General features: G+C 40.9%; 1 protein-coding gene across 1 annotated transcript in view; it reads left to right on the forward strand.

Annotated features, from left to right (window-relative positions):
• LOC145999353 (uncharacterized) overlaps positions 1-18,429 on the forward strand; it is a 266,207-nt gene that overhangs the window by 115,904 nt on the left and 131,874 nt on the right. The window contains exons 15-22 of the mRNA XM_083136293.1: positions 3,340-3,794; positions 10,861-11,016; positions 11,781-12,086; positions 13,107-13,290; positions 13,500-13,653; positions 15,082-15,347; positions 15,813-16,008; positions 17,076-17,353. Of these exons, the coding sequence (XP_082992419.1) occupies positions 3,340-3,794; positions 10,861-11,016; positions 11,781-12,086; positions 13,107-13,290; positions 13,500-13,653; positions 15,082-15,347; positions 15,813-16,008; positions 17,076-17,353 (1,995 nt within the window). The remainder of the gene's footprint in view (positions 1-3,339; positions 3,795-10,860; positions 11,017-11,780; positions 12,087-13,106; positions 13,291-13,499; positions 13,654-15,081; positions 15,348-15,812; positions 16,009-17,075; positions 17,354-18,429) is intronic.

The following is an 18,429-nucleotide window of genomic DNA, read 5'->3' on the forward strand; positions in this document are numbered from 1 at the left end:
TTTTCTGTGAACTTTTGTTTGCCCAAAATAATCTGCATACAGAATAGAGTACTCGTTCTAGTCTACAATCGTCGAGCGTTTACAATGGAATATTATTTTAATGTGACAATAATCGTAGACACATATTATGTAAAATATCAGCCCTGGTAGTTTCAACCCACAATAATCTATTTAATAGAAAAAACTACATGTTAGCATGTAGATGATGACTATGTCGTAACGATCTATGAAATAATTAGAAATATCAATATAATGAACCTCCAAATTCCAGTTATTCAGCCATCATTTTCCAGACAGGAAATTGACAATCAGTAATGCAGTATCAGACATTATCTAAGCTCTACCTGGTCACCAATGGTGTAAACAGGTGAGACCCGGGAGAGCATAGAGGTAACTGACTCTGCATTTGCTTAGTAAAATCGATCATAATAAATATCTGTGAGGAGAGAGATCAGGGAGGAGTCTTAGAGCGAACATTGAGAGGGGCAGGACTGCGATTGAGCGAGGAAACATCAGAGAGAGTTGCAAGTCAAACTCTCGACGCACAGTACAGTTACGAACATAATTACTCATCGTGGGAGGTACATCTTCTGGCAGAGACAGGTATACTTTTCCATTTACCATGTTGATCCGGTCTTAGGGTGTATGAATCTCAAGTGTTGTGTTTTGCCATTTATATGTATGTAATTCAGGCCCGTAGCCAGGCAGGGGCCAGGGGGTGGCTCAGTCCACCTGGCATCGTCGTCAGCCCCCTTGCATTGTCGTTAGCACCCGGTCGTTAGGTAAAACTATTGTATAATTTGTTTGTAGTGACAAGTGAAAATGTAGACAGCGGACATTATGTGCTCATAACTTGAAGAAAAGACAAATTCACGGAACGAACATCAGCAATCACATTCCTTCATCTTGTTTATGAACTGAAGTCTAAGTAGCGGAAAGTACAGGGTGTCTACAAATGATTGAAAGCCGTTTCATGATGTTACTGTACATGTATTATTGAACGTATCACGAAGTAACTTTGCAGTTTTGTAGAGAAACTCAACAAGTTTTGTGACACGTTACAAGTTATGGGAGTCTTCTGTTCGCCGTGAGCATATTCGTGACTTTCCAGAACTCAATGCTTTTTGTGCACTCTCAAAATTTAGAGTTTACGGCCGCTTCTTCTCCAGCGAACAATCATTACACAATACGGGTATCTTGACATGTTAGAAAATTGTCTCATGCCACAGTTCGAGACAGACAGTGAGAACTTTATCCACCAGTTGGATGGTGCTCCGCCCCAGTTCCATCACGATGTCCACAAAATCTTAACCACCAGAGTATCAAACCGATGGGTCGGTCGTTGTGGAAATGATGATCAACAACTGCTGACATTGCCTCACGGTGACTTTCTTGTGTGGTGTTATGTGAAGGATCTAGTGGTTGTGCCTCCATTACCGAGTGATCTAGCAGAACTGCGGGCTCGTATCATCAGTGCTTTTGATCGAATTGATTGCATCGCGTTAGGGAAGAACTTGAATATAACGTTTATGTCTGCAGAATCACGAAGAGTGGTCATATCGGACACTCGTAATGTGTTACAAAAATTGTTGAGTTTCTCAACAAAACTTTAAAGTTACTTCACAATATGTTCAATAATACACGTACAGTAACATCGTGAAACTGCTTCAATCATTTGTAGGCACCCTGTATTTAGTAGGTTGTATCGAGTTTAGAAAGTTCTTGCATAGCAGGGCCGTAGCCAGGCTGAGCTCTCCCTTGACATTAGGTAAAGTTATTTTGTATAATTTATTTGCAGTGAAGAGTGAAAATGTAGACAGAAGATATTATTTTGCTCACAACTTGGTGAAGGATAAATTCACAGAACATAAACTTTATCTTGTTTACGAGCTGAAGTCGAAGTAGCGGCAATATTAAGAATGTCCTTTCACAGAGGAGCTTCTTTATCCGTACCTTTGCTGCCCCTGTTGCAGTCTCCCGTTTAGACAGAAATCTGTGACTTTGACGTCATCATCCACATTCCTTCCATATCTGCATCAAAGGTCAACAGTTCCTAATATGGGAACGAAGGGAAGTTTTATTCCTTCTGCTGGGGGTGAAATGTACGGTAGGCACTATGATTGAATATTGTGCATTTTTGGTATGATATAAATATCTGTATCATCAAAAGTAGTGTGTAGTATGTAATAAGGGATGATGTCAATAGCAATTAACACTACAAGACATGTTTCAGAAGATACCTATAGAAAAATGCACTATCTGTGTGATATTTCTAAATTGTATATTAACTTAATGACCCCCCCCCCCCACACACACACACAAATAATTTACCTTCATTTACCTCTCGTACCTTACCATCAAGCTTACCATGAATAGCGAGTTGCTCCATAATCAAGGATGAATGATAAGTGATCTACACCCACGAGTTCGATCCCACATGCCGAAGGGTATGTTACGATGTTCACTTAACTTTCAATTTCACTGAGCCTTTCTTTCACTTCACGATCCATATTTGAGGGGAAACTACAACAACAAAAATTACGGTTATACGTGTACTACTGGGCTTCGAGAGTATACCGCTCGTTTTGCCTCTTCGAACGTTATTCGCTCGAGCGAAGATCTCGATTTCGTACGCTATCTAGCGTCGTCCATGCGAACTATTTGTCGCTCGAGCGAAATCCTCTTCCTCACTTTAATACAGAATTTAGCTAAAAGATGAGTAGGTGTGCTACCTTCTGGAAGGGGAAGTGTCATAGACTTTGGGGGGATGGGTACCCGTGCAGACACACACACACACACACAATAATACAGAACTGAACTTAATGGGGGAATTTCACGCGTACATGAAAAGTTTACCGATATTTCTTAAAACGCAATTCGAACAGCCAATTGAAAATCTTGAGTACGCTATTGGATTATAACGATCCTTCTTACGGAAGGAAACTGCTTCAAATGTTTCATTTCGTTCTATTGTTACTAAATGTACAGAAAGACTATAAACCAATTTGATTCGACCTTTCTTGAAATTACACTGATGTTTGAGTTCGACTTTATGCACACGTAAGCTAATCGAGACTGGATCTACAGTTTAAAGTCCGATATGAACTACTATGTGTCTTCGCGGGGTATCGAACGCGGGACCGTTTGATTACAAGCCGATGGTATTTCGCTACGCTATCGGGGAGGCGCACAATTGCACTTGACTTAGATCTTGTAAGCGTTTGGTCAACTAACGCCCTTCAATAACTTATTCAAATTATTGTTTCTTTCATGTGAATCAATAGCTACCATATTAATTGCTATATTTCTTTTTGTTAAGGACTGCACAAACTCATGTAATCCATCGTCGAAAAAACGAAGATGGTGTGTATTTACATTGTATCAATGCTACTGGCAGTTGCTGCCAGTGAGGGAAAATTACATTACAGGCTGCCCACGAACCTGGTCCCAGAACGATACAAGCTGAAGATAAAACCAGACCTTGGCAACTCGACGTTCGAAGGAGACGTGCAGATCACTGTGAATTGTGTGGAGTCTACGGACACAGTTATCGTCCACGTGGAGGACCTCAGAATAAACAACGACTCGCTGGAAGTGCTGGAGGATGGAATGATGGTACCAATCAGATCCTATTTGTACGACCGTAACAAGAATATATTTGTTATCAAACTAGATGTGCCAATGAAGAACAATACGAAGTACATTGTGAGGATACAGTACCATGCCAATATGAGGGACTGTGGCCCAGGATTCTATAGGATGAGTTTCGTCGATCGTGCAGTGGGAAAGACGAGGTAAGTATTCTGCAGGGCGAGTGATACAGGCAAGGGTAAAAAAAGGGTAAGATACTTGGACAGAGCAACGGGAACGGAAAGGCAAGGTACAAGTACAAGGACAATATAAGGCGATGGAAAAAGTTGGCATTCCACTAGATGGGTAACGTCCAAGTAGAGACGAGAAGGTAAGTTCTACAGGAGTGCATGTGTCGACAAAGTTTCAGAAAAGAAAAAGTTGGGGTTCAACTAGGTATTTAAGTCGATAAAACAAAGAAGCAGATGGCACCCCGACGCTACAGAAAAGGAAAGAAAAGCCACGTAAGTTATGAAGCAAGAGCAACAGGAACGGAAAATTTGCATTCTACATGAGCAGCCGCATCGACGTAGCTGCAAGAAGGAAAAGGTCCGGGTTTAGCTTCTCCAGGACCAAAGGAATTGACGTAGCTATACGAATAAAAAGGTTCGGGTTCAGATAGGTAAGTTACATCTTTAGAACAGAAGGAAAGGTTTAGCCTCTACAGGACCAAAGGAATCGACGTAGCTACACGAAGAAAAAGGTTTGTGTTCAGATAGGTAAGTTACATCTCTCCAAAATAACATCTTCCCCTATTGGCTTTATAGTTCTGAAATTCTCGTCGTGGAATTGATTAATTTGAAGTTCTTGCCTAGAACAATAGAAAAGAAAGGTTTAGCATCTACAGGACCAGAGGAATCGACGTAGCTGCAGAAAGCTGAAAGTTGGAGCTCATCTAATACGTTACGTTGCTAGATATACATGAAGGAAAAAATAGCTTCTAGAGGAGCAGACGAATCGACTTAGCTACAACAAGAAAAAAGTTCGGCTTCATCAAATAAGTTACGTCTCTGTAACAACAAGGGGAAAACGTTCGGCTTCTACAGGACCAGAGAAATCGACGTTCCTGCGGGAATCAGAAGGTTGGAGTTCATCTAATAAGTTAATTTCGTAGAACAACAGGAAAGAAATGTTTAGGTTCTACAGGACCAGAGGAATCGACGTAGCTGCGGGAATCAGAAGGTTGGAGTTCATCTAATAAGTTACGTTGCTAGAACAACAGGAAAGAAAGGTTTACGTTCTACAGGACCACAGGAATCGACGTAGCTGAAGGTATCAGAAGAAGGTTGGAATTCATTTAATAAGTTACGTTGCTAGAACAACAGGAAAGAAAGGTTTACGTTCTACAGAACCAGAGGAATCGACGTAGCTGAAGGAATCAGAAGGTTGGAATTCATTTAATAAGTTCCGTTGCTAGAACAACAGGAAAGAAAGGTTTACTTTCTACAGGACCAGAGGAATCGACGTAGCTGAAGGAATCAGAAGGTTGAAGTTCATCTAATAAGTTACGTTGCTAGAACAACAGGCAAGAATCGTTTAGGTTCTACAGGACCAGAGGAATCTACGTAGTTGCGGGAATCAGAAGGTTGAAGTTCATCTAATAAGTTACGTTGCTAGAACAACAGGAAAGAAATGTTTAGGGTCTTACAGGACCAGAGAAATCTACGTAGTTGCGGGAATCAGAAGGTTGGAGTTCATCTAATAAGTTAGGTTGCTAGAACAACAGGCAAGAATCGTTTAGGTTCTACAGGACCAGAGGAATCTACGTAGTTGCGGGAATCAGAAGGTTGGAGTTCATCTAATAAGTTACGTTGCTAGAACAACAGGAAAGAAAGGTTTACTTTCTACAGGACCAGAGAAATCGACGTAGCTGAAGGAATCAGAAGGTTGGAATTCATTTAATAAGTTCCGTTGCTAGAACAACAGGAAAGAAAGGTTTACGTTCTACAGGACCACAGGAATCGACGTAGCTGAAGGAATCAGAAGGTTGGAATTCATTTAATAAGTTCCGTTGCTAGAACAACAGGAAAGAAAGGTTTACGTTCTACAGGACCACAGGAATCGACGTAGCTGAAGGAATCAGAAGGTTGGAATTCATTTAATAAGTTCCGTTGCTAGAACAACAGGAAAGAAAGGTTTACTTTCTACAGGACCAGAGAAATCGACGTAGCTGAAGGAATCAGAAGGTTGGAATTCATTTAATAAGTTACGTTGCTAGAACAACAGGAAAGAAAGGTTTACGTTCTACAGGACCACAGGAATCGACGTAGCTGAAGGAATCAGAAGGTTGGAATTCATTTAATAAGTTCCGTTGCTAGAACAACAGGAAAGAAAGGTTTACTTTCTACAGGACCAGAGAAATCGACGTAGCTGAAGGAATCAGAAGGTTGGAATTCATTTAATAAGTTCCATTGCTAGAACAACAGGAAAGAAAGGTTTACTTTCTACAGGACCACAGGAATCGACGTAGCTGAAGGAATCAGAAGGTTGGAATTCATTTAATAAGTTCCGTTGCTAGAACAACAGGAAAGAAAGGTTTACTTTCTACAGGACCAGAGAAATCGACGTAGCTGAAGGAATCAGAAGGTTGGAATTCATTTAATAAGTTCCGTTGCTAGAACAACAGGAAAGAAAGGTTTACTTTCTACAGGACCAGAGAAATCGACGTAGCTGAAGGAATCAGAAGGTTGGAATTCATTTAATAAGTTACGTTGCTAGAACAACAGGAAAGAAAGGTTTACGTTCTACAGGACCACAGGAATCGACGTAGCTGAAGGAATCAGAAGGTTGGAATTCATTTAATAAGTTCCGTTGCTAGAACAACAGGAAAGAAAGGTTTACGTTCTACAGGACCAGAGGAATCGACGTAGCTGAAGGAATCAGAAGGTTGAAGTTCATCTAATAAGTTACGTTGCTAGAACAACAGGCAAGAATCGTTTAGGTTCTACAGGACCAGAGGAATCTACGTAGTTGCGGGAATCAGAAGGTTGAAGTTCATCTAATAAGTTACGTTGCTAGAACAACAGGAAAGAAATGTTTAGGGTCTTACAGGACCAGAGAAATCTACGTAGTTGCGGGAATCAGAAGGTTGGAGTTCATCTAATAAGTTAGGTTGCTAGAACAACAGGCAAGAATCGTTTAGGTTCTACAGGACCAGAGGAATCTACGTAGTTGCGGGAATCAGAAGGTTGGAGTTCATCTAATAAGTTACGTTGCTAGAACAACAGGAAAGAAAGGTTTACTTTCTACAGGACCAGAGAAATCGACGTAGCTGAAGGAATCAGAAGGTTGGAATTCATTTAATAAGTTACGTTGCTAGAACAACAGGAAAGAAAGGTTTACTTTCTACAGGACCAGAGAAATCGATGTAGCTGAAGGAATCAGAAGGTTGGAATTCATTTAATAAGTTCCGTTGCTAGAACAACAGGAAAGAAAGGTTTACGTTCTACAGGACCAGAGAAATCGACGTAGCTGAAGGAATCAGAAGGTTGGAATTCATTTAATAAGTTCCGTTGCTAGAACAACAGGAAAGAAAGGTTTACTTTCTACAGGACCAGAGAAATCGACGTAGCTGAAGGAATCAGAAGGTTGGAATTCATTTAATAAGTTCCGTTGCTAGAACAACAGGAAAGAAAGGTTTACTTTCTACAGGACCAGAGAAATCGACGTAGCTGAAGGAATCAGAAGGTTGGAATTCATTTAATAAGTTCCGTTGCTAGAACAACAGGAAAGAAAGGTTTACTTTCTACAGGACCAGAGAAATCGACGTAGCTGAAGGAATCAGAAGGTTGGAATTCATTTAATAAGTTCCGTTGCTAGAACAACAGGAAAGAAAGGTTTACGTTCTACAGGACCAGAGAAATCGACGTAGCTGAAGGAATCAGAAGGTTGGAATTCATTTAATAAGTTCCGTTGCTAGAACAACAGGAAAGAAAGGTTTACTTTCTACAGGACCAGAGAAATCGACGTAGCTGAAGGAATCAGAAGGTTGGAATTCATTTAATAAGTTCCGTTGCTAGAACAACAGGAAAGAAAGGTTTACTTTCTACAGGACCAGAGAAATCGACGTAGCTGAAGGAATCAGAAGGTTGGAATTCATTTAATAAGTTCCGTTGCTAGAACAACAGGAAAGAAAGGTTTACTTTCTACAGGACCAGAGAAATCGACGTAGCTGAAGGAATCAGAAGGTTGGAATTCATTTAATAAGTTACGTTGCTAGAACAACAGGAAAGAAAGGTTTACGTTCTACAGGACCACAGGAATCGACGTAGCTGAAGGAATCAGAAGGTTGGAATTCATTTAATAAGTTCCGTTGCTAGAACAACAGGAAAGAAAGGTTTACGTTCTACAGGACCAGAGGAATCGACGTAGCTGAAGGAATCAGAAGGTTGAAGTTCATCTAATAAGTTACGTTGCTAGAACAACAGGCAAGAATCGTTTAGGTTCTACAGGACCAGAGGAATCTACGTAGTTGCGGGAATCAGAAGGTTGAAGTTCATCTAATAAGTTACGTTGCTAGAACAACAGGAAAGAAATGTTTAGGGTCTTACAGGACCAGAGAAATCGACGTAGCTGAAGGAATCAGAAGGTTGGAGTTCATCTAATAAGTTACGTTGCTAGAACAACAGGAAAGAAAGGTTTACGTTCTACAGGACCACAGGAATCGACGTAGCTGAAGGAATCAGAAGGTTGGAATTCATTTAATAAGATCCGTTGCTAGAACAACAGGATAGAAAGGTTTACGTTCTACAGGACCAGAGGAATCTACGTAGTTGCGGGAATCAGAAGGTTGGAGTTCATCTAATAAGTTACGTTGCTAGAACAACAGGAAAAAAGGTTTAGCTTCAACAGAACCAGAGGAATCGACGTAGCTGCGGAAATCAGAAGGTTGGTGTTCATCTAATAAGTTAAGTTGCTAGAACAACGGGAATTAAAGGTTTAGCTTCAACAGGTCTACAGGAATCGACATAGCTGCGGGAATCAGAAGGTTGAAGGTCATGTAATAAGTTGCGTTGCTAGAACAAAAGTAAGGAAAAGATAGCTTCTACAGGACCAGACGTATCGACGAAGCTACAAGAAGAAAAATGTTCGGGTTCAGCTAAATTAGTTACTTCGCTGGAGCAACAGAAATGAAAAAAGCTTAGGTTTTACAGGATTGAAGCCTTTTACGATGCTACAAACATGAAAAAGCTGGGATTCCACCAGATAAATTACGTCGCTAAAGCAAAAGGAAGGAATAGCTTCGCTTGTACAGCAGCAGAATACACAACGAAGCTACAGGAAATTGAAGGTTGTCGGTTCACTATATAAATTTCGTCACTATAACAAGAGAATGGAGAATTTAGCTTCATATGAAGATAACTCTCTATGAAGCTACAGTGAAGAAAGTTTGTAGTGGTTCCACTAGGTGAATTACGTCGCTAGAGCAACAGGAAAAATGTTTATCGTCTACAGAAGAAGAATTCTCTACGACGCTAAAGGAATGAAACGTAAGGGGTTCACTAGGTAAGTTACGTAGTTAGACCAATAGGAAGGAAAATATTGGTTTCTGCAGGTACAGAATAATCTATAAAGCTACAGGGAGATAAAGATAATGGTTCCCCTAAGTAAGTTGTATCGGTATAACTACAAGAAGTAAAAGTTTAGCTTCTAAAAGAATCGGAATGTCTATGACAGCACAGGAGAAGGAAGAGTTGGTGTTCCACCAGGTAAGTTAAGTCGCTGTAGCAACAGGAATCAGAAGATAAGATTCTACAGTAGCAGAACACTCTACGAAGCTACAGGGAGGAAAAGGTGGGCGTTGCACTAGGTACGTTACGTCGCTAGAATAAAAGAAAGAAAATCTTAGCTTCAACAAGAGGAGAACCCTCTACGCTGTACGAAGTTTAGGAAGGAAAAGGTTGTTGTTCCAGTAAACAAATTACGTCGCTAAAGCAACAAGAAAGAAACATTTAGCTTCTACAGTAGCAGATATCTAGAAAGCTACGGGAGAGAAGATTGGTTCCGCTTGGTGAGTTACGTCATTAGAGTAAGGAAAAGAAAAGGTAAGGTATTTACAGAACGAGATAAGGCGACAAAGTTATATAAAGAAAAGGTTTATGGTTTGATTAGGCGGGTTATGTATGAGAACCAACGCAAAAGTAACGTTGACTGACTAACAAAAGGGATAGAAAACTTTGGATTCCACAGGGTAAGTTACGTCGCTGTAGAAACAGCAAGTAGAAGGTTTAAGTTTTAAAGAACGTAAGCAAAATAAAAGTAAATGTCTACATTGCAAGTTACGTCGATGGAGCAACAGAAAGGAATTTGTAAATGTTCTGCAGGACAAGTTAAGTGGACGGAAGTTTTAGACAAGTAGAGTTAATAAGGAATAGAATGGAATATAAAAAGTGCTCTACAGGATGAGTTACCTATGGAAGAAGAGGAAGTAAAAGTAACGTTCATGGATGAACAGGAATGATATATCATAAGGTAAGGAGGAACGAAAGGAAAAGACTTAAGTGTTCTACAAGACCAATAACTTCAATGGAGTAACGTGGATAATACTAATGTTAATTGAAAATACTTCTTGTACGTATTACACATTACCTTAAATCAGCAGCTTAGACACACCTAAATGATCTAACTTTAAACCATGGCATTTTGGATAGCATCTCTTCTTTGCAACTGTACATTATACTGAGTATGTAGTTCACACGATACGCGAATGATGATCACACTTTTACACAATTTAAAAATATAATTTCAAGTCCTTAGCACTGAACTGTATCTCGTGATGTTTTATAAGTTACGTTACAAGAATTTAACAGTTTATTCTTCTTAAGGTGTAATTTCACTTTAAATAATCCGTTACAAACTTAGTTGTTTTTATAAACACAAGACATTATTTGAAATCAATCTTCCTAAATGAAAACGAACGAAATCAACAGCTTTAAAACATTCACATTGGTACAGCGTTCTTGAACTCAACAGCTCCCTGTGGATTTATTAACATATGTGCAATAGAAAGAAAGGAAATACTTGTTATTTGCGAGTGTAGAAGACAGTCATCGGATATTTTTGGTAGCTTGCTCCTGTTACAGACTGGTAACAGAAATCGAAACTACTATTAAGAAACTATTATTATTGGTGAAACCATAGAATTATTTAATTGTAGAGATTGACTTTTTGATTGTTGTAGCTGTACGGCATATCGTTGGTTAGCAATGAAAATGGTTGCGTCTTCTGCAGATGGGCGGCGCTGACAGAGTTCCTCCCAGGGGGCGCCAGGAAGGCCTTTCCTTGCTTCGATGACCCAGTCCTGATGGCGAGGTTCCAGATAAGCATTGGAGTTCAGAAGTCACAGCGAGCTCTCTCTAATATGCCTCTCAAGGACTCTTCTCCCATGTGAGTGTAACAATATCATATTCCAGACTTCCGAACGATTATCACTTTTTTTCGGATATAAAAATTGTTCTTAGTGTCAGTTTATACTTTGCATGTACTATCAAAAACGTGCCTTTGTATTTAATGCTGGAAAAGTTCCAACAGTTTCAGGTTCGAGTCCTGCCGTGGTCTTAACGTGCTTTCAGTTCGAAGCGAAAAGCGACACGAGCCCCTTCATTCTACGGAAGATTTCAGACCGAAGCGACACGCGACACATGTCGCTTGGGAACGATCTAGAAACATTTCACACCGTACCTGTATGGCAGGTCGCACAATCATACGTTCGGTTGGTCAAATTGTCAAGCAACACGTGCTGTGAGATTATAACAACAAAACTATAGTGCCTATTATTCATGGAATAATTCTGACAGTTACATGAAACCACATGTAAATGGCTCTTTCCCATGAATGTTCACCTTCTATCGGAACATTTCAGATCACCGATCAAAGTGGCGGGGTTCTGTCACACGGGAACCGTTATATCGATATTTGTCGTCCGAGAAATGGCATGGAAATGTGAATCTCGAAAAGGCGTAGGCCAACAAATAAAATACTAGTTTCCAATGAAGGTATAAATTTTAGGTATATTTAGCAGAAATAGATTCGAACTTGGAGGAAAAGAACACCGCAACGTGAAAGAAAAAAAGATCACCGATTTTGGAAAAATAAAATGACACCGAGAAAACGAGGTCCCTGCTTATAATACTTTGCACTCTAATTCCCAGGAGAGGGCACCCCGGATGGAGCTGGCACAACTTCGAGGAGTCCGTGCCGATGTCCACCCACTCCGTGGCCTTCGTGGTGTCAGACTTCCTCGCCCTGAAGGGGAGTCCCTCGGGGAGGCAGCTGAGGGTGTGGGCGAGGGAGGACGCCCTCCAAGAGACAAAGTTCGCCAGCGAGGTGGGCCAGAGGGTCATGGGCTACTTCGGCAAGCTCCTCCAGATGGGCTTCCCTCTGCCCAAACAGGACATCGTCGCCCTTCCTCGATTGGCGGAAAGCCCTTCCGACAGCTGGGGTCTAGCAGTGCACAGGTCAGTGGGGAGTTGCTAGCTCTAGTTCTAAGAGTAACGATATATATAACTAACAAAGGAACATCTGAATGCCACGTGAGCTAGTAGTTTCCGCTCTAATGCGTGCACGTACACTCACCTCACTTAGTACTCCCGCAGTTTGTATCTTTACACAGCATATTTGCAGAAGATACAATTCAATCTAAAAGTGTATCAATATACGCTGTATAAAACACACCTTATTACTAATTTAATTGTCCGTGCATGTTTCACGGTAAAATTCAGCAGTGATTAAATACTTTCCTTGTACTGTACTGTACTGTACTGTACTGGACGTCGTCAAAATTCTGCCAGGGAGGGGTAAGCAAAGCATTATGTTTTCTACACTCCTTGAATTTGAAATTCGATATTCCTGTCTTGGCAAAACAATCTCTTGTTTTGTTTCGATGAGCTCAACTTCATGCTCAGATAAGCTAATCGAGACTGGACCTACAGTTTACAGTTCACCTCATACCACAGAGAAATGTGCCTCCACCGGCGGCTGACGAGTCTCATGAAAATTAATGTAGTGTATTGTAATTGAAACTAAATTACGTGTATGCAATATGTAATTTCTGTATGGACTTGCTCTGTTTTTTGCATGCCTGCTTTCGTATTTGAATGCTTCGACTGATTGATTTGGTTCATTTTAATTCACTTTTCTGCAACTTTTCGTTAATTGCAAAGATAAGGTTGAGTAATAAATGGACATCATAAAGAACAGCCACGTCCAGGCCGATATTTCAACCCGGTACTCCTTCCCATTTTAAACTGTAGATCCTTTTCCGATTACACTATCTGTGCATAGACTTAACTATTTATTTGACTCACAGACACGTAGTTCCAGAGTGGAAAATAAGCTTTCATGGTTGTAGGTGTATCTTGGAGCGTTAGTAATTTATTTAACAATCCAGGACAAGATAGGACATAATATCTTACGTGTATAATAGTCTTGGACAATGAGCTACTGTGTGTTTGACTGGTTTATTTTTCTATCTTCAGCGAGGAGTTCATCCTGTACGACCCGACGACTTCTTCCTCGGACGACGCGAGGGAAGTGGCCATGACAGTGACCCACGAGCTGGCCCATCAGTGGCTGGGCTATCTGCTCACCCAGAGCCTCTGGGCAGACATGTGGCTGAACGACGCTTTGGCAGCCTACGTCAGTCTGCTCGGCGTCCATCAGGTAGGTGTACTCACGCGGTCTTCTGCGCCTGCCTTTGTCGCGACCTTTCAATAATCTGACTAACTTACATAACAATTATAAATAAATTAATTACGTAGTATATCCATAAGTCAAACCCATAGCTCGTAAAGACTTGCAAATGTGAATTCAATGTATAATTATTGTGTCCCTTCTTGGAAGATCTGCTGATGACTGTTCTCTCTCCTCAGGTGAAGCCCCAATGGAACGTCGTGGACTATTACGGAGTGGCTCAGAGACTGGATGCCCTGTCCCTGGATTCCTCGGAAACCTCCCACGCCATGGTGGAGCTGGAAGTCGCCCCGACCTCCCACCAGTTCCTCGACTCCTTCCGCTACCTCAAAGGTAACAACAGGGTGACTTTTTTTTATGTTTTAGTGTGAGGTAAAGTGCAGAAGCAAAAATACTTATGAAACTGCATCTTGTATTGCACATATCTTGAACTAATAATCTGCAAATGACCGCAATATTGGTATGTAGCCTGTGAATTGATCAGATTAACCTTGTAACCATAGCAAGAAATAATAATGATTGATCGATTGAAATAGAACAATTTCACCTATCCCATTATACGGGGCCTAGTCACTTACCATAACTACAATCAATACTTGTCTCTCACGACGAGAATCTATTTAGCCAGGTTTAAAGCTGAGGCTGCAAATGTGTACTCAGCACATAGGACAACATCCCTACAGAGGATTATTGAGGGTGACTCAGCGTCCATCTACCACTTTGAAACACATTCAATCATTGATCAAATTTATTGACAACAGCGATACCTGAAACACGCATGTATGCCATTTGAGAAACATTGCTATGTTTTGAAAATAACACCATCCTAGTTAATGCACTCGCGCACTCTAGTAACCACATTTTCATTTTCCATCACACGTCAGAATGTGGCTGCCCATATGGTTTCTTGTCCAACGCAGAAGCTGTTGTGCGAAAGTTCTTCACCCAGTTGGTGATAGTGTGGCGATCGGGTATCCTCCCATGTCTTCCAATATTGAAGTGTAATATAAACGGTCGCTGCGTCATACAACACATTCACTATTCTTGAAAAATGTCTCAGCAGCAAATGCGCGATGTGCAGCCACCAACGCTCCATGTTTTACTGAAATGGCGTCCCTCGCTGAACACTTCTGTGCACATCGCGTCATCCCTACTCTGGGGTCACATGAGTGAAACACGAATCAAAATAGTAAATTAATGCTGGGTCACTAGCCGTACGTCCAGACGTCCAGACGTGGAAGAAGAAATAATAATGAGTCCCTTCCGTCGAGAAGAAGGAATTGTAACTCAGCCTCGGATTGGACACAGCCGTCGTCTCACCTATAGTCATTCTCTGCAACGGCTGGATACTCTAATATGTCGTGTCTGTAATGTAATTTTAGTGTTCGGCATATTCTCATGAAACGAGCCTATTTTACTATCCTCAGACAAACTTTTATCTTCCAAACTGTTTACCATCCATGTTTGGAGATTATGGCAGTGTTTTGGCAAATGTGTTTAGCTTTTTGAGAAGAGTGGGTCTCTTTCACTGTCTGGGAGGAAGTTTGTGGTGTATCCTTATCTTTTTAGTGTGTTTATTATGTCCTGCGCAGGTGTCTTTACAACCTGGCACTTTTAACCTGAAGGGTCCTTTACAACCTTTTCAAACTTAAAGGTCATGATTTTAGATAAGACGACTTCTCCTCGTATACTTTGAAGAGTGCAAAGCGGACATATGTGCCGACGCACCCAAACATTTCATATTTCTGTTTGTTCTTGCAGGCGTTTGCCTCCTTCGGATGTTGAACAAAACTCTGGGAGAAAGAACATTCACCAAGAGCCTCAGAAGATATCTGCAGGAAGTGAAGAAGGGCGAGGACAAACGCAGTGACATCTGGAGGATTTTCACCGAAGAAGCTCATAAGGAGATGTCCCTGTCTTTCAATTTCTCGTTGAAAGTGATCACAGACTCCTGGACAAGACAACCGGGCTTTCCCTTGGTCACTGTGACCAGGAACTACGAGCAAGGGACGGCCACGATCTCCCAGGTGAACCTGTTACTTCTGTAGAATTGTCGTTTCCCCTTTCCGACCCCAACTGGCGTGAAAGGATTTCCTGTTATTCCTGTCGAGACCCGTATGAAAGGCAATCTTTCCAGGTGCTTGCCAGCTCGGACTCACAATCGCTTCATCCTTCCGGTCCCACGTTTGGACTTCAAATTTAGAGGCGGAACGGGGAAAGCAGTACCCCTAGGGCCAGTTAAGGCCGAAAGGGAGAAGCGATAATTCCACCCCCGAATGCTGAGAGGAGACTGCCCTCCGTGACGCTTCCAAATTTGAATTTTAACTGTTGGGACTTTCTCTAGTTACTGGCGGAAGGGCAAAGCGACTTGCAGTCCTAGCTGGCAACCTCCTGGAAAGATGGTCTTCCGTTCGGGGTTTAACTGCGATGACACGTAACATCATCAGAGTTCAGAAACTTTAACCATTTACGTGCAATTTCTCTCCTTACAGAAGCGATTCTTCAGCGACAAAGCAGCCGAAGCGAAAGGAACTCACTCGTGGTGGATTCCTCTAACCTTTACAGATGAAAGCTACCCAAACTTTGAAGACACGACGCCAAAGGCGTGGCTGAGAGATTCCAAAGACATTGTCATCTTAGGTCTCCCGGACAAAGAGGACTGGGTCATATTCAACATCCAGGCTGCAGGTAGGATAGAGACGGCAACTATTATAATACCCATCTTGCATTACATTAGTAGCTTCAGGGTTGTACTGGCTCCACCAGAGCCTGAGGAATGCTAGAAGAAGGCCGAAATTCAAAAGGCATCAATCACATGTTTAACTACCAGGGAAAGGATTTACATGCAAACACATATCTTCATATTGTAAGATCAATATTATTTTATGTTATCTTTGTGGATTGCGGTATGTAAACTTGAAAAGTTACTTTTCCATATTTAGCACATAATTTCCATATTTAGCACATAATTTCCATATTTTCAAAAAAAATCGACTTGCATTCCATATACATGTTGTTACCACATTTTGCCTTCTTGTGTTAAATACCAAAGGTTTTCCATTCATCTGTATTCTGTTCGTTTGATACTTTGTTTATTTCAAATCTTGACAATAGACAATGCATCTATAATTCTAACATTATTGTCAACAATAGAGAATGCAAGTTAAACCATTCGTGGTAAATGTATTGACATTACTTCATGCAATATTGAGATCAGTTTTTAGACAAAATAAATCTGTCTTTGGGGACATCATAGAGAGATTCACATTTCAGCACTTAAAACTAAGTTTGGTAATTCATTGCTTTGGTACCACAAAATAACGCATATTTTTGTATTTGAATCTTGCATTATAATCAATGTCATGTAAACCTAATGCACAATTTTAAGTATTATTTGATTCCATATTTTGATTAAATTACTTAAATATAAATATATATTTACATATCCGACACATTTTACTACAAATAAATCATATCACTGAATAAAACCGTTAATAGGCTTCTGGAATACAAACTACATATTCCTATTCAGCTTTATATACAGTTCCAGTTGCCTGAAATTTCACAAATTGGAACACGTTTCTTTCTTAAAAATTAACAGCGTTATTTATTTCCTATTTTTTATGTATTTACGTTCGTCGTATATTATACATTTTCACATAAAGGATTGTTGCTAAGGGTCTAACAGCGACCACCGCGACCTAACGATAACTTACAACCGCAGTTTTACTGTATTTGATTTCAAACCCCAATAGGGCTGTACCGCGTGAACTATGACCCTCAAAACTGGGCGTTGATAGCAATGCTCCTGAAGTCGAAGAGGTACACAAACGTGAGGCCACTGACGAGAGCGGGCATAGTGAGTGACGTCATGGAGTTAGCAAGGGCCGGCCACGTTCCGTACTCGCAAGCCTTCCGGCTGTTGGAGTACTTGGTGAAGGAGCGCGACTACATGCCCTGGAAAGCGGCCTTCAGCAGCCTGGAGTACGTCAAGAGTATGCTTGAAGGTAGCGAGATCTACGGGAGCTTCAAGGTAAGAGAACAGGTTGATAGTTTTGTTCAAGGGACGTTCAAAAATTTCCAGGACTGGTTATTTTAGGTATCAGTTTGCTGTTAGCCAGACGCGTATTCCGTGGTCAAAGAGTTGAACGACGGAGCGGATCATGGCGACATATACAGTGCCTTCGTTTGGTTATTGTGCCACTGGAACGTACGTTTTGGGGCGATTGGAACAACGCCACTTGCCGGCGAAATCGGATGCGAGTTTCCCCTCAATTTGGTCGCTTTCCAAGCTCATGTTTCGTCAAGTTCCTCTTCGATAAACACACTGAGGAACACTACAATAGAAGTAACTCTGATCAACAACGTGTTATCGAGAACAGATCCATGTCGTCGAAACGTGGCACATAATATGGCATGTGGAGGATTTACATTAGCTTCTGTGTACTTTGCTAAGGTGATATTTCGAGGAGTGTTGAGTGTTGATAAGTGATATAAATGTTGTTATAAATCCGTAACGTAAGTAGGGGAAGGGGTAGAAATATGAAACAGGGGTACAAATATGGAACACCATTATGTCTCGCCTGGCAATTGCTGCACTCTAGCAAGCACTACGTGAAATGATGGCCAGTGTCCCTCACCACCGCAGGAAGCTGTTGGATCGCAGCTCGAAGTTAAACAGTGCGCGTTAGAGTGATATTGTGTTTCCCACCCGAAGTGAAAAGTTTGGAGGTAGGTAACTTTTTGCCTTGTGCTTCTTATTAGTATACAGAATTAAAATACATGGTATACAGTTTTGTAGCACAACAATCAGGCTTTATTCTGGTATATTTACGTACATTGTTCGGGTGAGTTTTAATACACTTTTGGCTTTTGATATTCGACTGTAATAGTGGCTCAAATATGGAATAGTAGTATTCCATATTTATACCTCATTTATATAAATATATATATATATATATATATATATATATATATATATATATATGCAGATTGTCTTGCATGTAGTCACGGAGACCACAACGAGAACAGTAGGCCTAGTAAATCAACTGATTCAACCATACATGACGTCACCCTTCAGAAAGTAGCTGGCAATGGACTTGTATCTGG

The sequence above is a fragment of the Lepisma saccharinum genome, chromosome 15 (genome assembly GCF_977018435.1).
Source record: "Lepisma saccharinum chromosome 15, izLepSacc3.1, whole genome shotgun sequence".
In the NCBI taxonomy this organism is placed as follows: domain Eukaryota; kingdom Metazoa; phylum Arthropoda; class Insecta; order Zygentoma; family Lepismatidae; genus Lepisma; species Lepisma saccharinum.